Source organism: Carassius gibelio, chromosome B4 (genome assembly GCF_023724105.1).
Source record: "Carassius gibelio isolate Cgi1373 ecotype wild population from Czech Republic chromosome B4, carGib1.2-hapl.c, whole genome shotgun sequence".
NCBI lineage: Eukaryota > Metazoa > Chordata > Actinopteri > Cypriniformes > Cyprinidae > Carassius > Carassius gibelio.
Window position 1 is genome coordinate 22,455,888 of NC_068399.1, and position 24,219 is coordinate 22,480,106.

At 35.6% G+C, this 24,219-nt stretch overlaps 3 protein-coding genes across 7 annotated transcripts; 1 reads left to right on the top strand and 2 right to left on the bottom strand.

Moving 5' to 3' along the window:
* Positions 1–315: 315 nt before the first annotated feature.
* On the bottom strand, positions 316–12,076 carry LOC127956394 (endosome/lysosome-associated apoptosis and autophagy regulator family member 2-like). The gene is made up of 22 exons (XM_052554245.1): positions 11,930–12,076; positions 9,343–9,463; positions 8,916–9,105; positions 8,680–8,827; positions 8,494–8,583; positions 8,075–8,180; positions 7,792–7,941; positions 7,259–7,347; positions 6,990–7,170; positions 6,760–6,888; positions 5,254–5,344; positions 5,072–5,174; positions 4,611–4,748; positions 4,270–4,533; positions 4,011–4,184; positions 3,700–3,889; positions 3,213–3,309; positions 3,023–3,124; positions 2,597–2,723; positions 2,341–2,519; positions 2,091–2,259; positions 316–1,128 (listed from the first exon to the last, which is right to left on the bottom strand). The coding sequence occupies exons 1-22, from the start codon at positions 12,026–12,028 to the stop codon at positions 1,060–1,062; spliced, it is 3,006 nt and encodes a 1,001-aa protein (XP_052410205.1). The 5' UTR covers positions 12,029–12,076; the 3' UTR covers positions 316–1,059.
* On the top strand, positions 11,933–19,562 carry LOC127956395 (cyclin-D-binding Myb-like transcription factor 1). 4 transcript variants are annotated; one of them, XM_052554246.1, is made up of 19 exons: positions 11,945–12,081; positions 12,492–12,533; positions 12,658–12,710; positions 13,767–13,879; positions 13,972–14,097; positions 14,734–14,825; positions 14,985–15,084; positions 15,197–15,273; positions 15,366–15,523; positions 15,626–15,658; positions 15,740–15,849; positions 16,428–16,656; positions 16,732–16,883; positions 16,962–17,114; positions 17,206–17,291; positions 17,369–17,527; positions 18,329–18,538; positions 18,625–18,772; positions 19,020–19,562. In XM_052554246.1, exons 2-19 carry the CDS (start codon positions 12,528–12,530, stop codon positions 19,055–19,057), a joined length of 2,043 nt encoding a protein of 680 aa, XP_052410206.1. In that variant the 5' UTR covers positions 11,945–12,081; positions 12,492–12,527; the 3' UTR covers positions 19,058–19,562. The 4 variants fall into 4 exon arrangements, with proteins under 4 accessions (XP_052410208.1, XP_052410206.1, XP_052410207.1 ...); XM_052554248.1 differs by lacking the exons at positions 12,492–12,533; positions 12,658–12,710 and having other exon boundaries at positions 11,933–12,081; XM_052554247.1 differs by lacking the exons at positions 11,945–12,081; positions 12,492–12,533; positions 12,658–12,710 and adding an exon at positions 12,807–13,243.
* Positions 19,563–20,933: 1,371 nt separating this feature from the next.
* Positions 20,934–24,153, bottom strand: tmem243b (transmembrane protein 243, mitochondrial b). Of its 2 annotated transcripts, XM_052554252.1 has the most exons (6): positions 24,025–24,153; positions 23,430–23,543; positions 22,683–22,914; positions 21,944–21,994; positions 21,752–21,856; positions 20,934–21,664 (listed from the first exon to the last, which is right to left on the bottom strand). In XM_052554252.1, exons 3-6 carry the CDS (start codon positions 22,758–22,760, stop codon positions 21,521–21,523), a joined length of 378 nt encoding a protein of 125 aa, XP_052410212.1. In that variant the 5' UTR covers positions 22,761–22,914; positions 23,430–23,543; positions 24,025–24,153; the 3' UTR covers positions 20,934–21,520. The 2 variants fall into 2 exon arrangements, with proteins under 2 accessions (XP_052410212.1, XP_052410213.1); XM_052554253.1 differs by lacking the exon at positions 23,430–23,543 and having other exon boundaries at positions 24,025–24,151.
* Positions 24,154–24,219: the final 66 nt, after the last annotated feature.

A 24,219-nucleotide genomic window follows, 5' to 3' on the forward strand; every position in this document is an offset into this window, starting at 1 on the left:
TAATACATTATAAGTCATTCACTTTAAAAATATATTTACTTTATGAAGTATCTTTTAGTGAAATGCTGTTCAGTGAACAAGGAATGTTCTCAGAACTTCAGAAAATTGTTAGAACATTCAAACATAACATTCCCATAATGTTTGGAAAAATTTCAAATGGAATGTTCCTTTGAAAAAAAAAAAAGGCTCAAACTGGACATTTTGAATGTTCAGAGAACATTTAGAAATAATGTTTTTATAATGCCAATGTTAGCAGAATGTTCTTATGAACTGGTCTGGTGTCTTTTTCTGTATACTTAACACACTTGCTCCGTGTTTAAAGCGCTCTTAAAGTTTATTAAAGCAGAAACAGAATCAGGGAGTAAAACAGAACATATATTTCAACACAACTTTATACAGCTCGAAATACACAACAATACAAAATACAAAGTAGAAAACGGTATTGTCTCTTGTTCTCCTCAGAGGAGAGATGTGGAGAGAGGACGGTTCTCTCTGTAATACATGAAGGAAGGGCCTTTCTTCTCTCTTTTAGATCTGCTGTGTGATGTTTGGCATTGAGCTGAAACTAAAGAAGCTCTGAGTAGAGGTAAGACTCTGTCTCCATCTGTTGGCCAACCACTAGATATAATTGCATGAATGCTAGTGTGAAGAAGCAGGAAAATATTCCTCATATACCCATACAGGCTCATTTTGCAGTAGTTGTCAAATTTTTCACACACACCATGATGCAAATGTGTCTCTGATGCCCCTGTGTCTGTGGGAGATCATGGTGTATGGTTATAGATTGTGATTTGTTTCAGAAAGCAATGCTTTGCAACCTTTTACACATTTTAGCGGTATATATGTGATACAGTTACTTTATGGGGCGAATTTTATTTTACCTAGAGAGATTTCCTGCTTTTGGACTCACAACACAGAGAGACCCTACAGAGATATGTTCTCAGACATTTGACAGGGGATGGCTGGAAATATTATGAAACTGAAGCAGGAGTGTCAAAACACTGAAAACTCCATGAGTGTTTGTCTCTTTCTCTCCTTCAGTAGCGGGCTCTCCTCCGGTTATCCCCAAACCCATCTCTCTGACTGAGAAGACTTCAGCTGTACTGACTCGCTGTTGTCTCCGTCTGCCTGCAGCCAAGCACAGGTAAATAAAACATTAGATGAAAACAAAAAAACTATACAAAAGGTGTTTTAGTTAACCTCAATAAGCGTAAAATATGTTTGCATCATCTCCACGTTGTTACGGAAGACTTAGAGGCCGTACATTATTTTTGAATGTCTTGTTTTTTACTTTCTCTTGATCTAAATTTAGCAAAAGTTGTTTCAGTTTTTAAAAAAGCCATTTCTGCACCATTCACAACCATTCAAAAGTTTGGGGTCTGTAAGATTTTAATGTTGTTTTTGAAAGAAGTTCTGCTTGCCTAGTCTGCATTTATTTGATAAATACAGTACAAATCATAATATTCTGAAATATGATTACAATTTAAAATAACTGTTTTCTATATAAATATATTTATTCCTGTGATGCAAAGCTGACTTTTTTTGTTTTTGTTTTATTGCTCCAGTCTTCAGCCTCACATGATCCTTCAGAAATCATTCTAATATTTGATTTGGTGCTCAAGATTTGTTTTTTATTTTTTATTATCAATGCTGAACAGTTGTGCTGATTAATATTCTGGTGGACACCATGATATAATTTAAGTTCAAAAGTAAATATATTTTTATATATACATAAATGTCCTTACTGTGACTTTTGATTAATTTAATATGTCCATTAAATTTATTTAAAATAGAATCCCCAAACTTTTAATTGTGCACTGTATATACTACTATATCATGGATGAGCGAATTTGCATTCGTTTTAAATAAAAAATATTAACTTATATTTATTATATAATATTAATGTTTGTGGCAGGCTTTTGTTGTGCGACCAGTAATTAATTGATTAATAATAAATTCCACTGATATCATATGATATCCATGTATGTCCACTAGCTGTATCCATAGGTACATTATTCACTTCAATTAATATAAATTGAACATATTAACAAAATTTTGGAATGGCATCAAGCTCACACCAATGAACTGACCTTGCTTGCGATAGCTTTGAGTTTACCCAGTAACGAAGCAGTATTTGAGTAAACAACATCATCCTCATTCTCCTCCCCCTCTCCCTCTGCTAATGCACAGCTGTCCGCTGCTGGCAACTCACAGTCCTTATTGGCCGACATCACTAGTCTGGAGTATTTATATTCAAGCCTGTACAAAAAAGAAAAGTGGTCAAAAATCAAAAAGCACTTGTTTGCATCTCAAGCTGAATTTCCATTGACAGCGTGTTACCTTTTGTTCTTTTTCCAGAAATAACATGTGAGAGAAACCAAGAGGACGGCCATGAAGGCTCCGCCCCCAATTCCGGCCTTCACCCATAGGTTGACCACATCACAGTGGGCGGAGGTCTTGTTCGGGAGAGGTACTCCTTTGGTGCAAAATTTTGGTTCGTTCCACACATAGAGGGTGTCCTGTTACAAGTAGGATACATGATTAATCAGAACGATGCCAAAGAAATGATACTAGATGCATTTGTGGAAAGATGTACCTGCACTCCTCCTTTGCATGCTCCTTCTATCGAATGGAAGTCGGTTTCAGTGCAGAGAGGACAAGCGCTAGAGCTCTCCCAGAGGAAATGAAACTCACAGCCATTACATGTACCTGCTGGGCACTTGCTAAACACACAATTAAAAAGGGTTTTTTGTGATTAACATTACCATTGTCTTTCCTTCAAGCAATTACATTTTTTTGTAAATGCACATAATCAGTCCGACAATTTTTGTGGAACATTTTCTAGCAGAATGGTTCATTTCAGTGCATTTCAAACCCAACTCAAAATTAACTGGACTGCAAACCTTTGAATGTTATCTGTATTAGCATTTATATTAATAGTGGTGTTTCACTCATGGGTAATATTTCAGCTGTTGGGCTTCGACAACAATCCGTTTGTGAATAAGCATAGAAAAACACACACCTCGGCACAGTGAGCTCTCCGCGTGCACTCTTCTCAGGATTGCAACGCAGAGTCACGACTGTGCTACGGCCGTTCAGACAGGATGCTGTGGGCTGTGGAGAGCTGAGGAGAAAAAAATACTTGTATTATAAATAAAACATCATTGCACACATCAACTACCTATTTTAAACATCTTTCTTTATTTATTTACCGATAGAAGAAGTTGATATCTGGAACTTTCCATGAAGACTCAGGGAAGAGGTCTGAGCTGACAGTGACCCCGTCCAGATTTTTGTGAACCGAAGCTCCTGAGAATGGAAGAATGAAGAAAATGAGACGAGTAAGAAATTAGAACACCTCTGTTCTGAAGGGAGCTAAACACAAAAGTGCCATGTAAAAAAAAACCTTTACTGTAGGTTTGAGGTGGCCAAATTTCAGATATATTCTCTGTATTTCAATGCATAAAAGATGATTTCTGAAGGATCACGTGACACTGACGACTGGAGTAATGAAGTTACAAATTCAGCTTTGCATCACAGGAATAAATTACATTTTAAAATATATTAACATAGAAAATATATGCAGCCTTGGTGAGCATAAGAGACTTCATTCTAAAAAAAAAAAAAAAACACAATCTTACTGACCCCAAACTTGTGAATGGCCATGCATGTTAAATACTGTTAAAGAAATAAGCTCACCAAGGAAAGTGTCAGCCAGGCTGATGGACTGAGACGACAGTGATGTTCTAAAGCCCCGTCCATCTGCAGGGATGATGGTCGATTGGCACACAAATGTCTTGACGAAATTGTTAAGGTCAGTGGATTCATTTTGCAGGTCCTTACTGGACAGATCCGTAACATTATCAGTGCACACCGCCACCTTCCTCCCCTGAGAAAGAGAACAAAATATGCACTTTGTGATGATCTTAACTAATAAAAGCTATCAAATTTCTATCAAAGCAATCTATTTTTAGTCCGCTAAAGATAGAGATGTGTGTATGTGAGAGTACCTCAGCCCCACACAGACTGATATTAAACTGGTGGTAGTATTTAGTTCCCTTGGAGGTGAAACTAGGCCCATTCATGATTGACCCCACTGAACTCAAGGCACTCAAGTCGTAGGTCAGCGTTTGGTTTCGATCCGTATGCAAGAACGTGCAGTCGTTAAAACACACAGAGTGCTCCTGGACACATAAAACACACATTTTGCATGTTAAACAATGTTAAAAACCTATATAGTCATGCATTACGTCTTGGTTATACTCATACCTTGTTGTTCTTGCTTCCAGGACCACAGGGCTGACAGGCCTCCTGGCCATAAATGTGATGCCCAGAGAGGAAAGTGTTGGGCGGGCATTCCTGGCATTGGTTGGTGTCTTTGTTGATGTAGTGTCCAGCGGGACAGGGGACACAGGAAGAGCCGTCCTGCTGACTCATCATAGCACAGGCGTGGCAACCGGACGCTGAGCCATCCATCGCATTAGTCACCGTGATCGAGTAGATCTTGGCAATGTCATTTACATACTGATGCACCTGTGAGAGAAAGACGCAGCGAATGAGAACTTTTCCACATGACATTAAAGGTATTTATTTCTGTTGTAAATACTTACATCAGAGGCTTTGTTGGTGCGCTGGAAAGCCCATGTGTAAGAAACCGAAGCATTTTTGGTCATGGTGTGGGTGTACGCTTGTCTCGGTTTACTTCCTACCCACGATTCCACAACATTTGTGCTCTTCCTGTTTACGTCCTATGGAAACAAATGCATCGATTTAGTAAATAACTTGCAGATTAATTCATTATGATGTTTTAGTTGAACAACACATTTTTTAAATGCCACTACTTCAGAGCACATTCATTTCAACATTTCTGTAATGCTTGCAAAATGATAAAATAGAATGTTTCCTTACTGTCTGTATTTTAAACCTGTATTTTAAAAACTGTACATATTGAATGTTCAGAGGACATTCAGAAATAACATTTTCATAACAATGGCAATACTACATACTACATTTTTCTTTGTTGGTGCATACTACTGTTTCACATACTGTTATGGTTAAATAACTATCTTACTATCATAAAATAGAGTTCGCAGTCTGCGCTGCAGTCGGTCTCAAAGATAAACGTGATTCGGCCAAACTCAGTAGCTGAAGCATCGTCCACAGAAGTAGGAAGTCTGAGAGAGATAAAAAAAAACTTGTAAATGTTCTGTGCACAATCAACATTTTAACAGTGGAATTATATATCTGACTCACTTGAATCCAGGCACTCGTAAATTTAAGATGAGGTAATCATTATCTGATCCACCCACTCCGACACGAATGTGATCGCCAGCCACCTCCCAACCTACAGAAACAAATGCATCGGATCATAGACCATTTACTTCATCGGCCTGTGATGCATACATGCTATTCATATATATATATATATATATATATATATATATATATATATATATATATATATATATATATATTTATATACACACCGTCCAACATATATATGAATGAAGAATGTGTTTGTATAATAATTTTGTTTTCTTTACATTTAAAAAAAATCATGTTTTTATTGTTTAGAGGTATTTTACAGTTTTTTTTTTTACCAAAATAATCCAACCGCAGTTTGATTGAGATTAACTGGAATGCACAATGAAAAAACAAGGTTGTTGAAAATTGTTAAAAACGGCATTATCTTTTTTTTGCAAATGAACTCTTCATATATATATATATATATATATATATATATATATATATATATATATATATATATAAATGTTTTTTCACATTTATTAACTGAAAAATGATGAGACCATGTTCACTCAGAAAGTGCAAGTACATTTGATAAATAATTACAAAGAATCAGCAACACACTGAACTAAATATATATAGAACTAATATAAGACTAATATAGTAATATATGCTAATATTAAATTCATATTACATTAATTATAATGTTAATTATTATGCATATTTAGGTTTATTTACACACACACACACACATATATATTTATAATGGACTATTATTATTTATTTTAGTTTAAGTTTCAGTAATTTTGTTATGTGCTCTTGTAAAAAAAAAAAAAAGATTTTTATTTCTAATTTTAGTTTTAGTATGTATATGTGTGTGTGTGTGTGTGGGCATGTTTTTGTGACATATCAGGACACAACTCTGTATGTGTGTGTGTGTGTTTTTGCTTTTATTGGTGTATTTTAAATTTTGCAGATTTTGTGCTCCTAAATATGTGCTCTTGTAATTTTTATTACAAAGATAAAAAAAATACTTTTTTTTTATTAAAGATGTTCATTTTTATTTAAATGTATGCATTTAGCAGACGCTTTTATCCAAAGTGATTTCAGTTCATTCAGGCTATCAATTTTTACCTATCATTTAGCTTTAATAGTTTTTTTAATAGTTTGGTTCTTGGGGAATCTTGGGGCCGGCACTACCACGACTGAGGTGCCCTTGAGCAAGGCACCGAACCCCCAACTGCTCCCTGGGCACCGCAGCATAAATGGCTGCCCACTGCTCTGGGTGTGTGTTCACAGTGTGTGTGTGTGTGTGTGTGTGTGTGTGTGTGTTCACTGCTGTGTGTGTGCACTTTGGATAGGTTAAATGCAGAGCATGAATTCTGAGTATGGGTCACCATACTTGGCTTAATATCACGTCACTTTAGTAATCATAGTGCTTCAACTTTTTGAATTAAGTATTTGAATTAGTAATGTATTTTTTAACTTAAGCTTTTCAATTTCTATTACTCTTACCATTCATTTCATCACATTTGGAGTTGCCCACATTAAAACAAGACGTTTTCATATTCCTCGGCAGGATATTCCACCACTTGTATTCATATCCCAAAGATGGTTCAGTTCCTCCCGGGCATCTTTGACATTCTGTGCCAAAAGAAATCTTCTCTGTTAAACACCAGTACCAGTAAACCAACAGTGCTGTATAATACATGAGAATGTATCTATATTAATGTGCTTCTATATACCTGTGGTGCCATCAGAGTAGGTGCCTTGAGGGCAGGGTAAACAGGTGGAAGAGTTGTGCATGTAAAAGCCCGGATTGCAGGGTGGACAGTCCTCTTTCTCTCCAGAAGGGGGCAGAGTCACAGCACCAGTCACATTCTCCACGCACACCTGAGGCTCCACCCACCTGTACAGCATTTGGGTCTAAAATAATAACACACCAATACAAAAATGAACAAATTGTCCACACATAATTTACAACAAAACACATTCTGCATTATAATTTCCCTACCTTGCCATCACTATCACAGGCCGTGTGGATTTGAAAATAGTCTTTCTCTGAACAAGGAGGTCTTTCTTTACACTGCGACCATCCCTCCTCTAGAACACACACACACACAAACACCCACGTGGATGAACATTAGGGTGACCATATGTCCTCTTTTTCCCAGCCAGGATTTCCTTATTGGCAAAAATGTCCAGATTGTTTTCCTATTGACATGCTCATTACAGTCCTAGAGTCCAATTGGACGATTATGTTCAATGCCTGCTCACTATTGGTCAAACTACTTTTGAGTCATAACCTTCAGTAAGTATGAATACGATAGTAAAACAAAATAAACCCCAGACATTTTAGGCAATTTAGAAATACCGACCAGGAAAAAATGGATGTATGGTCATACTAGAGACATTATACACACTGAAAAAGTCTTTTAGTTACTGGATTGTATTGCTAAAATTATAACAGCAAGCCATATGTAGATTGGTTGGTAAAACAAAGAATGTAAGAAATCATCTGAATGATTGATTTTTGTGTGTTCGTACGGGAGTACTGTGTTTTGGAGCATGGTGTACATGAACTGGCTCCCTTTCCAGAGTAAGTGTTCCTGGGGCAAAGGTCACATGAGGAAGAGCCTGGGGTTTTACTGAAGGTGCCCGGCCTGCATGGAAAACACTCTGAGGTGTACGCCACACCTGCACACAAAACGTGTATATAAAAAAACAACAATGTATATCATATGACCATAAAATATCCCAAAATAAAATATCCCAACAAAAGAAGGGTGTGAGACACAAAAGCAAACATGAGTAAATCAGAATCCCACACCTTCGATCTGGATGTTTTTCAAAAGGACCGGCTTCACTGGTTTCCCACCCAAGAGCATTCCTGTGGTTCTCCAGTATAGAATATTAGTTCCTGACTTCAGGTTCACCTGTGACATACAAAAAAAAAGGCTATATTAAACATCAATACTGCAAAATCCTTAAAGGGACAGTTCACCCAAAAATGTATTTTCTGTGACCATTTTCTTACTCGCATTTTGTTCCAAACCTTTCTCTGGGACACAGAAGTAGATATTTGGCAACTAAACAGTTTGGGTTTCAACATTCTTCAAAATATCTTCAATGGTGTTCAGCAGAAGAAAAAAGTCTTACAGGCTTGGAACAACATGAGGGTGAGTAAATGATGATTGAAATGTTAATTTTGGGTGAACTGTCCCTTTAAATATGAACAATCTCACTAACCGTATGGGTTCCCCACTCTCCGTTAGAGGTGAGTTTGATCCATTTCTCACTCCCTGTCTGGTCCATCTCCTGACATTGGTCATTCTGAATCTGCATCAGAAATAAAACGTTATTGTTAGAGATATATTTTCACTTCAACACATTTGTAGAAAAAAAAACAACAAAGTTGTATAGAGTAAAACACACAAAGAACTCGAAGAAGACGTTGCTGTCGAGATATTGATAGTCAAAAGAGACGGATCCCTGCTTCATGAGATGCACTGCATACACCAGTGACACTGTGCAGTCGTCACGGTTGGATTCCAAGTGAGTTCCCTGAGGTGTCCATGAAGAACTGCAATTAAACAACACCGGTAGATCCAGATCTGTAAAAGCTTATAGAATATATGGATATATATATCAGTATGTAACTTGGCACTGACTTGTTGCAGGTCATTGATTCGTCTCCCGAACCTCCCGAGTCCATGTATGTGGCCAAACTGCTGAATCCCGCAGGAATGGAGTCCCACTGGTCAAAACGCACACCGCTGCCCAGCGAATAAGAGCCAGCCGCACATGATGTGCACTGCTGGGATGACATCTCTAAAAACTCCCCAGCTTCACAAGAAAAAGCTGCACAACATGTAAGCATGGACTCAATAGTGACACAATACAAAGACTTTCAGATGTTTTCGGACCCTCTTAAATTGAATAAATTTCATTGCTTTTGATATCAAATCATAAAACGAAGGAAATGTTTCTGTAGTGTGTTTGAGCCAGCGTTCTTTAATTTAAATTTCATATGGTTTGATATTTTAAATAATGCAGTGCATGTCCATTAAGAGTGTGTATCTGTGGTTGTTTTCTTACTGCAGTCTGTGCCTCTGACAGGCTCTGGAAGGCCTGAGCAGCTTCCCTGGCTGTGAGGAATGGCAACTCTCCATCTGGAGCCTGTGCTGTCACACTCGGTGTACTCGAAGTAGTAGTCTGTCTGAAACACACATGCAGATATCAACATATTCAAACATTTACATCAAACACAAGTTATGGTCATTAAAAGTGACCATTTTTCAAATCCACCAGGGAAAAAGATATTAGTACCGGTAGTTAGAATATAAATGTAATATTTTAGCATATAATATTATACAATATAATATTTATGTATGTATGTACATAAATATTATATTGTGTGTATATATATATATATATATTAACTTTTTTATGTATAGTAATCTGTCCTTAACATATTAATATTCACACTGACATATTCAGACATTTACATCAACCACAAATTATGGTCATTAAAAGTGACCATTTTATAAACCAGTAAGGATAAAGAGTTTAATATTTAGCATATTTTAATGCAGTGACTTTTTTTTTTCTTTTTATATTGTCATGTTTTCTGCTTTCACCACTGGAAGAGCTTATCCCAAACATGCATAAAAACGTTTTTTTTGCCTAAAATAAATAAAGAAAAGAAAAGAAAATCCTGGATGCGTGTGTGATATATATATATACCATGGACAATTTTTTGACATGCATAAGAAAGGTTTTAGGCAAAAAATAATAATAAAAAAATCCTGGATATGTGTGTGCAATCATGGAACATTTTATTTTGACATGCATAAAAAGGTTTTTAGCAACAAAATAAAATTGCCAATGAAGCATCTTTACAGAAAGTGCCCTTTGAAAACATGTTGTCAGGTAACATAAATTTGATTGAGCAAACAAACTCACCCCTACCTGGTATTTTACTGTTTCTAAAACTCTCAGGCACATGTAACAAATAGTTAGGTTTCATTTGTGTGTACAATAGGGGGTGGGGATGGTTTGGCTATCTGCCTTTTGTCCCCGGACAGTCTCCAGGGCAACGGCCGGGAGCCTTGTGACTGTTGTCATGATGATCACTCATTGCTTTTGGCTGTGGATGGTAATGAATGAAGAGTCTGATATACTCTGATAACAACCTGAAATAATGAGGCCGCTAAATACTTCCTGTGTGTGTGTGTGTGTGTGTTGTGTGTGCGTCTTTGTTGACAGATCTGTTATGCAAATCAGAGTGTGTCCAATGCTCTAAAATTCAGCAATTGTTCTCTGCTCCTTTAGGGGCCTGCTACACACAAACGGCAAATTGACCACATACACACACACACACACACACAAACACACGTATTAAATTACATATACCACCATAATACAGTGTAATGAAGTTGTTGTCTTCAGGAAGATGATAAATACATCCCACTGGAGGTGCCTGTCACCTGGTAATGCTTGATTACATTTACAGCACACACATTATCACTAATGGTGTACCTGCACCTGCCACTATTCCCCAGCATCGCCCACAAATACTCTTAAAGGAACAGTTCACCCCACAATAAAGATTCTGTCATCATTACTCACCCCGTGTTGTTCCAAACCGGAATTTTATATATAAAACAGAATGTTTTTCTATGCAGTTACAGCAAAAGGGACCTTGGACCACAAAACCAATCATAAGTACGGATGTATTTGTAGTAATAGACAACAATACATTGTATGGGTAAAAATTATTGATTTTTCTTTTATGCCTAAAATCATGTTCCATGAATAGATTTTGTACATTTCTTACTGTAAATATATCAAAACTTATTTTTTGAGTAGTAATATGCATTGCTAAGAACTTAATTTGGACAATTTTAAAGGCGATTTTCTCAATATTTAGATTTTTTTGCTCCCTCATATTCCAGATTTTCAAATAGTTGTATCTGAGCCAAATATTGTCCTATCCTAAACCACATACATCAATGGAAAGATGATTTATTATTCAGCTTTTAGATTATATATGAATATCATTAAAAATGACCCTAATGACTGGTTTTGTGGTCCAAGGTCCCAAAGATATTGTAACTGAGGCTGTCATTCTGCCCAGCATCCATCTGTTCATTTTTGGGTGAAGTGGCCCTTTAATAAACGCGTCTTTGTATGCAAATATGGATGAGGCAAGAACAACAGGACAGTCTTTACAAATTAAATGAAGGGTGGAGACCCATTTGCGTTGTATGAATATGTTTAAAGTTCATATGAATCCATTTCATAACCTCTTTAACGCGAAGGCAGCGAATAACACACAATAATCGAGATGTCATCTGATTGGCCAGCTGAGCGCCGCGTCATCATATTATAGGATTCTCGTCCGTAACCATTTTAATGTCAATAACAAGATGTTCTTTTTGCCTTATCGTCATGGATTTTGTGCATACATAACTATTATGCTTTTGTATTAAAAAAGAAAAATACGTAATAACGATAATCCGCATTAATGGCTTTTTAGAAGCTCTCAATGATGCGAATAACATTTTAGTATTAATTTTAAATAGGTGTATGCAGAAACAAAATATGCCTATGTCGTGGCTGGTTTAAACTGTCATTACGTTTAAAATGTATGTATTTTACAAAAAGGTGACATGTCGTTTACCTCTTTACACAGTGGCAGGTTGTCTGACGCTCGTGCGCAGAGGAAGAGGGTTACAAAGCGCACAAAATAACCGGATGTCCAAAGCGCCCTCTTCTCCATCGCATAAGGCTGGAATTAAAGGAAATCAAGAGATGTCGAGGATCCGAATAAAGGTAACGAAGTTTCGCGATGCCTATGCATAAACTACAGACTGAAATGCTCTGCTCAACGATAAGCTCCTGATGTAGTCGAGCTCGCGAGGCTCTGATTGACAGCGCGCGTCTGACGTCACGCCTGTCTAGTCTCCCAGTCACTTCACATGGCATCTTTTATTTAGGCCAAGTTAACTGCTTTTGTATACTCAGCTAAATTTAAGATTCACTGATGATCAAGTTCCAAAAATAAATCACATATAAACTAATAAACAAACACTATTTAGTAGAACACTCGATGTTCTTTTATTAAAGTGATTCTTATTAAGAAAGTCACGCTGGGAGAGCATGACAGACGGAGAGAGAGAGAGACAATAGGCAATAAATAATTCAGTAATATTACACCATTATATACTCTATTTATTCGTCAGGATGAAAAGAAAACAAGGTGAAAACATGAAACGACAATGAAAGTGAGTGGAAATGCATTGCATACACATCTGCAAAATATGTGTCACAAGCGTGATTATACCCCTTCCAATTTTTTTACTTTCTATAGGGCTGTAAAAATAACTTTTCGTTGTTTCAACCACACAGCAAACGATCAAACAAGCATGGTTTAGGCGTTGTCAATATAAAGATATGCCAAGGTAAGCCTACACTTGAGTAAGCAATTTTATTATTATTATTAATATTTATTTATTTATTTAGCATTTTGCTAACATTAAACAACCGTAAATTTTCACAGATTGAGACATTCTTGTTAATTATACTCTAACAGAGAAGCGAAACAAAACGGCATACAAGAAATGAATCAAAGTAAAATAAAATAAAATAGAACAAAACACAATTTTCTCTAGATTCAACAGCAGATGGCGCTGAGACTGTTATTAATCTGAAAGCGTGTTTGTTAATATATTAAAATGTATTTACCACAGATTAAAACCTTACTCTACTAACGTCCAAACATAAGGTGACAACCTACATTAAATGTGCACTTTTAAAACACAAACGAACATTCAGTCAAAAAAACTCAAACAGCTTTCAGAAGCGGAAGTCACCGGCGGGCTTCTGTAGACGCTTCCGCTCTGCATGAGAAGAGGCAGAAAAAAAAAGCGTATCCTCCATCCTGGTATTTGCCTTCATCCTGGTCACTGCGAAGTCCCCGTACCCAAAACAGGAAGTAAGTACCAAAACCAAAGCTAAATTTCACTTTCGCTCAACTCCGTGCGCGGCACTTGTATCTTTCTCTTCTTTAAATGAAAAATAACGCAGCAACATCGAATAAATACCGTCGAGTCCTCACGGCTTCATGCTGCACATAAACATGGCGTCTCATTATTCCTCATCTGCTTTTTTTAAAAGACCAAACAGGACATTTACAAGAAGCCGATAATCAGAATGGTGCATAGAATTATTCTCCAAACTGATATGATTCAGCTTTCTTCATAAAAAAATGTTTTCACATACAAATGTTGTTGTTTTTTTTTTAAGTTTGCGTTGGTTTAAATACCTATACAGAACTATATACAGCAGTATTTGTTGCAAGCAAACTGTCAGAAATTGTATATTGTTATAATAAATATCCATTTATTATACCAATCACCTATACAACCTTCATTGTCAATGCATATAAAGTGTTTAGGTTTATCTTTAGCACGTTAAAAGTGAGTGTAAAGTCTGACTGTGTGTGTATGGACCTATAGGCTGAGCATGAACACAGGAGATGTCCCGGCCACTGTGACCCTCGAATCCGTAAATTCTGTCACATTCACCCAGGACACTGATGGGAACATCATTCTGCACTGTCCTCAAAATGGTGAGACACACGACCTCATGATGTTGTGCTATATTATACTGTTTATTTTTATTTTTATATATATAATGTGCTTGTGTGGTTTGGACATGTAGATGGGGAGGATCTGGGTTCGGACGGGACCGCCGAACCTGTTCACAAACGACTGCGGTTGTCCAATGAAGACGGAGAAGACCCCCAGGACTCTACCTCGACGGAGTATTCTGTTGTCACTCTGCCAAGTGAGTATAAACACACATGTACATGTTTGTACTCCGCTTATATCTTTAAGTGAATTTCATACCAAACGATAATGCAAATATTCAGAACTCAGAAAGAGCTTTATTACCAAGTATGTTTACACACACACAAGGAATTTGAGCTTCTAGTGCAGAAGAAAGTACAGACATAGTGCAAACAAACATGAGAATGCAGAAACACATAGGAATTACGCAGAATAGATGGAATATGACAACAATATACAGAAAAACAGAAAAATTAAATGATGCACTATATACAGAAGTAGAAAAAAAACATATAATTGTTTAAATCAATGTACAGATATGTTATAAATAAATAATGATGTTTATTATATATATATATATATATATATATATATATATATATATATATATATATATATAAACCATGCTTTAATATTTTTATGAAATCAATTACCTTTAAAATTCTATATAATAAAAAAATACATAAATGTATTTATTTGTAATATTTTCTTATATAATTTTAAAAAGTTAAAAAATTAAATAAAATGAATAAATACGAAAAAAAACTTGTATGCATCACTTGCACTTAATGATGATATCATGCATTAAACTGTAAAGGGAGGTGTTATATTAACTGGTTTGTGCTGATTTTAGTTACAGAAGGTGATGAAAGTTTCGAGGTGACAATGACTGCTACGGAGATGAGAGATGGGGAGCTGGAATCAGACGACCCTTCTGAAACAACAGTAGAAACATAATTTGTTTATTAGTGCTCTACAGCTTGGTTATCAGCATTAATGGCTGGCTTTGCATGGATTTAAGACTTCATTTAGTGTGTTATTTATTTATTTATTTATGATTAGGTAGATATAAATCTCAAATATCAAAATGTTCCTTGTCAACAGGATAAGGATTCTTCTGTCCAAAAAAAAGGTAAAGACGTATCAGCTGTCAGTCAAGCCTGGTTCACCACGAAAGAGGATAAAGACACACTGGTTAATAAAGGTAAAACACATTTCTTCTTGATACAGGTCTGTGTTGTCATGCAAACCCATCTTAAGAAATATAGGACCTGATATCAGTACACAAAGTCTCATTATCTGTTATATATCCTTAGGTCACAAATGGAAACAGGGTATGTGGTCAAAAGAGGAGATTGATCTCCTGATGAGCAACATAGAGCATTATTTAAAGGTGAGCATGCATTATAGATGTATCACATATGCTGGAGGTGTCATCTTTGAGTTGCTCCCTCACTATTCTTCTGTCTGTGCATCCGGACTCAGAACCGAGGGATTCGGGACCCTGCGGAGATCATCTTTGAGATGTCAAAAGAGGAGCGAAAGGATTTTTACCGCAGTATAGCGTGTGGTTTGAACAGACCGCTGTTCGCTGTATACAGACGCGTACTACGAATGTACGATAACCGAAACCACGTAGGCAAGTAAGTTGCTTTAATTTACCTTTTAAACAGATTGACTGATCCAAATTTATCAATTATAAATGACTGGTGTAATGTTGTACATGTTCTATTCTTGTCGTTTAGATACAATGATGAGGAGATCAATAAATTGAAAGAGTAAGTTGAGCCACGAATCTTGGATGTCGTGAAGTGTGAGCTGAATGTGTGATCTGCATTGTCTGATTTGTGTGTTTTTAGGCTAAGGGAGAAACATGGGAATGACTGGGCTACCATTGGGGCGGCACTTGGGCGCAGTGCATCGTCTGTGAAGGACCGCTGCCGTCTCCTGAAGGACACATGCAACACAGGTCAGCTTTTCCAAATTTTCATTGTAGTATCCCATCAAGGAGGTAGATTATAACATATACACACACTTATATATATATATATATATATATATATATATATATATATATATATATATATATATATATATATATATATATATATATATATATATATATATATATATATATACACATGTATATGTATGTTTATTTTTGTTATATTAAACAAAATAAATATTGTTATAAAATATGCATTTAACATAAACCTAATAATTAAAAATAATATAATAGGATAATATTTAAATATTAATGACAGATTTATTACCTATTAAAATATAGTAAATTTTCTTTATATCATTATAAATTTTACATTTCATAAATTAAATTGTGTATCTTTTATTAAACTTATTAATTCATAAAAAAAGATATATTTTTATAATACTTTTTTATTGATGAAAATTAAAATGACAAAATAAAATATTACATAAAACAATTAAATTCTTATAAATTATATAACAATACCGTATTATTATGTGGTTTATTTTTATTATGCTTATTTATTTATTTGCGAGACATCATCGTAAACGCTCATGCTTTAGGAAAATGGACGGAGGAAGAGGAGAGAAGGTTGGCAGAGGTGGTCCACGAGTTGACGGGCACAGAGGCGGGTGACGTTGTAACTCAGGGAGTCTCTTGGGCATCGGTGGCTGAACTAGTCGGCACTCGCTCTGAGAAACAGTGCCGCTCCAAATGGCTCAACTACCTTAACTGGAAACAGAGCGGTGGCACGGAGTGGACCAAAGAAGATGACATCAACCTGGTTCGCAGGTAGTTCACAGCACAATTCACATTACCTGTTCACAAACTAATTATGACTCGTTAATCGTAATTATGCATGAGCAGGATGGCTGAACTGGGTGTGGATGATGAGAATGAAATTAATTGGGACATTCTGGCCGGTGGGTGGAGCAGTGTTCGTTCGCCTCAGTGGCTCCGCAGCAAATGGTGGACCATCAAAAGACAAGTGTCCAATCATAAGGAACTTCCCTTTTCTGGTGAGATATAGTCTTAGTTCAGCATGTCTGTTCTAATGTGAGTTCAGACACTGAAGCAGTGTTTTCTGTGGTGTGTAGTCTTGCTGAAAGGACTGCAGGATGTTGTGGAGGCACCGCCGTCTGCGATGAACAAGGTTGTGGTGGTTGGTTCTCGATCTGCTAGTGCTTCGCCCAGCCCCGTCACCGCACTGCAGATCCCGGTCCAGATTCCAGTGCAGATCACACATGTCTGTGAGTCCGCTTAACCTGCTGGAGTGAGTTTTTGTGGTTCTAACAGTTCAGTGGCATTGTAGATTTAATGCACCATTTTCTCTCTCCACAGCTTCTTCAGACGGTGCAAGCGGTGCCTCAGACAGTGAAACCATCACACTGAACTCCGGGGCTTTACAGACCTTTGAATTACTGCCTGTGAGTACCTCAGATTTTTCGAAACTATAAGATATATAAGCTGTGTTTATAAATCATGTGTGTAATTTCCTCCCTAGTCATTTCACCTGCAGCCCACTGGCACCCCTGGAACGTATTTCCTCCAAACAGGAACCAATCAGAGCCTCCCACTCACACTCTCAGCCAATCCCACGGTCACACTCACAGCTGCTGCTTCGCCGTCTTCACCAGACCAGATTATTTTACACAGCCTCACCGTAAGTCTTTTGTGTGCACAAGGGTTATAGTTAACTCAAATGATTAAAAACCATATTTTTTACTTGAAATGAAATAACATTAAAAAATTTTTTTTTGCTAAGGCAACTATTTTACTTTAACATTGTCTTTTTAGTTTGCTATTGAAGTACTAAAATCACCAAAACTAAAACTGAGATAAAAATAATTAAAAACTAAGCAAATGATTAAAAATTTTGATTACAAATGACAAAAGCACATGGCAAAATTACAAAAATTATACTTAAAAGTAAAAAAAAAAGAAGAAAAAATAACTATTATATTATACAGCGATATAAAAAAATTATAATAGTATATTGCTGACACTAAAATAATTATTTTGCACACATATATCCATTATGCATTTTTGGAAAAACATATAAAAATTACAAAAACAACTCAAAACACAGAATTTGTAATTACTTTCCGTTTTAATTATTTTATTGAAAGTAACATTTTGAAAATAAATAAATAAATATGAATAAAAACTACAATAGTATGTTATTGATATATATATATATATATATATATATATATATATATATATAAATTAATTAATTTGTGGGAAATAAAATGAATAAAAATGACAAAAACAATATAACAAAATTACCAAATTTAAACTTAATAAACAGAATTATTTAATTTTAAGTACTTTATTAAAACTAAAAATGAAATCAGAATATTAATACTATGTTAATGATACTAAAATATTTACCAAAATTAATGTGGAGTCGCAAAGCCTGTACTTCTCTCTCTCTTCTGCCCTCTTTCACCATCTGCATCAGACCGACAATGAGAATGTGACGGTCCAGATGTCCCACCCTGGCATCATCATCCAGACGGTGACCTCAGAGGACCTCTCGGACCCACTCGGCCAATCAGAGCTGGAGGGAGAGCAGGAGCTTGAGAAGGAAGAGCCTTCGGAAAACCAAAACAATTCTGGAGAAGAGGAGCAGAGTGAAGAGAGATCGAAAGATGTACAAGAAGAAGAAAAGGTTTCATTTTCTGAATTCATTACAAAAACGAAGTGTTCTCATGCTTCTCACCTTCCTGCTCATAAAATTCTCCTGTATTTGTTTAGACTCTGGACTCTCCTAAAGTTGGGGAAACTGTAGAGAGTTCTGCGATGGGTGAAGGAGCCGTGCTCATGGTTCCGTCTCCAAGCAGCTTTATTCCTACTAATGAGGGCATGAGCACAGATTCTGTCCTTCCGCTTGGAACACTGACAGGTAATGAACAGAGCTGGTATAACACTTTACTGTATTCTAATTACTTTTCCTGGTAGTGCAGTAATGCAATGGATTACATTTTAAATATTTGTAATTTGATTACAGTCACTAATGTCAATAAAATTGTTACTTAAGTTGCAGTGTTAAAAAATGTTTCGCGTGTTAGTATGCCCTTTAATAAATCACCAGAGATTGCAAGCTAAAACAGGTAGTGTTAGCTTTCTAACCATTGGTTTTTTCCATACAGATCCCATTCTGCAGAACCAGGAAGAGGGATCAGACTGAACCACAAGTCACAAAAACTCTGACTTTAGAGGATGCATTCCTTTATATAAGGACAAATGCAGCATGCAGGATCATCCAAACATCATCAAATGAAACGTGCGTGCATCAAAACACTTTGGTATTTATTTATCATCCTGAGCCTCATCTGTGTCTCAGTGCAGTTAAAAACATGAAATACTCTGAAACTACACTTTTTTGTGGTGTATTTAAAATGATATAATACGTTCATTATTTTAAAGTTTTTGTGTGTGTGTGTCTGTGTATATCTAGATTTGACTAGTTTTTGTAGCTTACTTTCCTGCTTAAAATTAAAAATTGATCTAAAGCTCTGTGAAGCTGCACTGTTCTGAAATATTAATTAAAGAGGCTGTACAGGAATGTTTGCATCATTCCAAATGTTCGCTAGGCTAGATGGCCATCATTTCTCAAATGGTTTAAATATTCACCTTCTCTTTAAGTTAGTGCCTATGTGTTTATTTATTTAATAAACAAAATTTTGTCACCACTTGCATGTCATTACTGTTGTCCCATTGAAATGATCTGTTCTCATTAATAAAATGAACTGAACTATTGCAGTTTAGAGATTAAGGAACAGGGAAGAGGAAATAAATGTTATTGGTTAAATCTCAGTAAATCTTAAATTATGAAGATCTGACTTCTCCCCAATGAAGGTACCTCAAAGGGTTTACTGAGCTAAAACAACTAAAGTTTTTTTTGGAGGAGAAAGGTCTCATTTCTGCACATAATACCTAACAAAATTGCAAAAATGTTTATTATTGAGGCTGCTTCTGAAAATACTCAGTTATCACACCAGCAGAAAGTGTTATTTTGGCATTATTTATGCCTTTTTATTTTTTAGTTGTTATTAAGATTTTGTTAGTTTTTATTTTTATGCGTTATGTTTTTAATTAAATGATTAAAAAAATTAAATAAATGTTATTTTAATTCGTTTTTATTTTATTTTATCAGTGATATATTAGTGCCTGAACCACAACCAAAAGAAAATTAGCAATGATACTTACTGAAATAACTTAAGGATTATTATGGGATATTTATCTTGTATTTTATTTCAGCTTTATTTCAAATACAAAAATATCGTTTTATTTTTACATTAACCTGCATACGACTTCTCTGTTTTGTGGTTTCATTTATTAATGCTGATACGCGTGTTGGCCGCAAGAGGGAGCAAACAATATGCAAATGACAAAGAAAGACATTTTGAAATGTTGCAGTTAACCCAACCTGAACCAGCTTTCGTTTTTGAGCACCTTAACAAGACTTGTATGGTAGAAACCAGTTGGTGAATTTGTGCATTTTAATGTGTTTGAAAGACAAACAAAAGTAAAAATAACTTGTGTCAATATCAGTATTTAATAATCAGTATCAATGATTCATCAGTCAGTATCTGTATTTTTCAATCCTATCATCCCTCATGGAGGAAACTGTCAAGCAGTTATTATTATTATTTTTTTATTATTATTATATTCACAAAATACTGAATAAATAAAATTAGCTTTTTTTTTTTTTTTTTATCATTCTTGCAAACCAGTAGCACTTTAAAAAAATGTATTTTGGGATATTGCAAGACTTATTTTACGTATTTGTTTGCAACCCAGAAAGTTTACAGAAAGTGGAATGCAGGCCTACTTACAAAAAGTTGTAATTATTATTATAATTATAAAAAAAATTTTTAATTAGCTGTAGATATAAGTTGATTTTTTTAATTATGAATCTAGTTTGTACAACGACAAAGACGTAAACACTTATTGTCTAAACCCAGCTGCACCATCACAAAGACCTGGTGAAGTGTGAACAGAACCTGTATTAAGCCTTTCCATGTTTCACAACTTTGTACTAAAAAATGAAGCACAACAAATGTATTTTGTGTATATGTATTTATACATTACATAAAATCCAAAATTACAACAGTTGATAACCAAAATTGTAAGGTTTTCACCATATCAAATAACACAGTGTTCAGTAATTTAGAAAAATGAACAAAAAGCATTATTTACACTGACTGCTGCATGTCTTTAATCAAGTGCTCTTATTCAAGATTGAATTTCTAATAATTTAAATACAAAATAATGATTTTTCTTAATTAGGAATGTTCCACAGGTGTGTCATGTACAAATATAAAAGCATTGTGCATTACATTGCCATGGCTTATTTCAAAACATCCCAGTCTTGTCATTACATTGGCATATAGGTAAAGCGGTGTACAGCATTAAGGGTGCAAAATGTGTGCACGGACATCCCAGAGTGCTACTGATCGCTAGTATATTTGCATCTATAATATGTTTAGTCCGCTAAAATGACTCCCAAAGGCAGACTGGCCCTGCCCACACAAATGGGGCTTGTAGGAAAATGAATTCTCCTGATTGAAGAACTCGAGTGGGGTTCTAAAGCACCCACATAATGATGAACATCCCGCTGATTGGGACGGCTCCCGTGGAAACAGCTTTATAAGGCATTGCTCTGTTTATCACGTCCCACATCGTGGAAATACAAGTTGGCACAAATACACAGCAGAACGATGGAACAGAGCATGTAGTAGATCAAGTTGCGAAACTTGGGCTCCAGGTCTCCTTGCCTATACCAGTGTATCTGAGAGAGAAAGGAAATTTTATTTCTCTTCGGCACCATTAAAGCATAATGCTTTTTAGATTACATTGATTACAAGTGCTTACTCACCAGAACCAACACTGATCCACAGACTAGCATGATACAAATGGCTAAGAATATATTCAGTGGCTTGGGAGGGAGAGATGGGAAGACGAATGAACTAATGATGGTCACCTGAAAGAGATGGCAAAACTTCAGAGTTATTAATGACAATATGATGAGCAGATATATACTGAGATCCTTATTAGTGTTAAAACTCACCAGAACGAGTAAAGACGCAAGTCCACCGATCACTAGATTGATGATTCTATCCTGAAAGTGATCCACAAAAATAGCAGCTGACAGAAAATAGTTGCACTAATAGGTGCTGCAGTAAATATTATTTATTATTTACATGGCACCAATATATGGAAGGCCACAAGAGTGAACTAAGATGGTTAAAGTTTCAAATTTAAAAGTCACGTTGTGAGATTTAAAGGAATAGTTCACCCAAAAATGTGAAATGAAATAATAAGAGTCTATAAGAGTGTATAATCCATGAAAATGATAAAAAAAAAGTCCATCCCATGTTCACCTCTCACACTTCACCATCAATATATTTGTTTAGAAATGGTTTCACTTGTAACTTGTTCTGTGCATATTTCTATCCTGATTAATACAATACCTTTTTTCTCACTGAAGAAAGCAAGATTACGAATAGAGGCTGAATAAAGGTTTTGAAACTATTTTTTTTTAAACAAGCTTTTTTTCACCTAAATATTTTTCAGCAAATTTTAATTTTTGGTGAACTACTGTATTCCTTTAAAGTCACAATTCACTTTTTTTTATTTATTTATTTATTTATTTTATGCAATACTCCTGCTAGATATTGCTCTTTATAATCCAAAATACAACCTACTATTTTTTATTTTACTACTGCAATTACAATGTGACATTTTTTTCAAAGCAAAACTGATGTTCAAGAACAAAATCATGGTCCTGATAATATAACGTGCATTACCCTGGCAGATGTCTCCCCGAACAGAGGCCTGTTGTCCATGCCGCTGGTGCCATAGGTGCGTGTGGTGAAGTCATCCATGGCCAGAGCAGTGCACACACCCTTTCCTGATATCTTCTACCAGCAGCTCCCCCTGTGAAGCGGAGGACGGCAGTGCATGTCCGCTGCTCTTTAGCTTGGGTTTGCTCCTCACGGCAAGCAATTCAGAGGCAGGACATATTCACAGTCGGGTTACCTAGAGCGTTAAATCATTAAAACGTTCACTTAGTTCACTCATTATTTCATGGCATGCCATAAGTGTGTGATATGAACTAACAAATCCCAGAGCTTCATACAAACTTTGCTCCTTTTCCCATGAATCCAAAGACTTTTATTACAATGGTGCTTCAGAGTAACACAACAAGCCTGCCTTTCTAACAATCAGCCCAAGGGTCTTGAGTTGATTCAGGCGTACTGGATCATGAAAGCATAAGAACAGCCTTAAAAATGTGTGATCGGTCATGTGAGAGCTCGATCTTGAAGTCAGTGTAGAAGTTAAGAAAGCTCTGCTCAGTTTATGTGGCTTGTGGCTTATGCAGAGCATAAGCTAAATGACTATATGTACATTACTGTTATTAGTTTTTTTGTTCTGCGAGTCAAATAATTTTGGAACAACATGATGCACATTTATTATAATAATAAACTGATGAACTATTCCTTTAACAGGAAAATTAAGCTCTTAAAACTATATATACATAATTGTATTATTACCTTGCAATTCGATGCAAATCTTCATTATGAATGGATAATGTAAAAAATTCTGGATGTAGCTCAAAAGTTATCCAAGTATAGAAGATTGATGATCTGCAGACTATTTTTACAGCTCTGTAATCAAATAAAGCAAATGGACCATTAGTGTCAAATGTCACTTGCATTCATTTCCTAGTATTGATTGTACTAGTCTAGAGTCTTCTCAAAAAGGTGGCCTATTTAAAATAGCTTCGTGGTACTAACAAAACAATCGTACATCCTTTTCAGATAAGCACGTTCATCTAAACACCTTAAAGTAAATTACTTTATTTTATGTAAAGTGACTTTATTTTTAGATTATTTTTATGTAACGGTGCAGGTGCATTAACTGTTTTTTAAATATTCACTTACATACTGATCAATAATTATAATCTATTAAACTGCCTTTTTTAGTCTTATGTGACAGCTAAGAGCAATGTTTTCACCTGGAAAAAAAATTAAATATGACCACAAACATTGTTGAAAAAGCTAACAAGCTAATGTGGAAGAAAACAAACTATCTGACAGACACAGAGGGAGTTCGAGTATAATAAACTACTAAATATATTATACTTACCTGTATATAACACACGGAGGGATTTATTGATCACACGAGTGTTTTCCGATCGGAGCATTATCCGCATGACTTCAAAACATCAGTTATGGCGACTCGCTACATGAAACCGGAAGTGACGCGCTCTTAAAGGGCCACGCTGACCATTATATGTTTACATTTTTCGTGGTTTATTAAACCACTTAAACTGAACCAGCC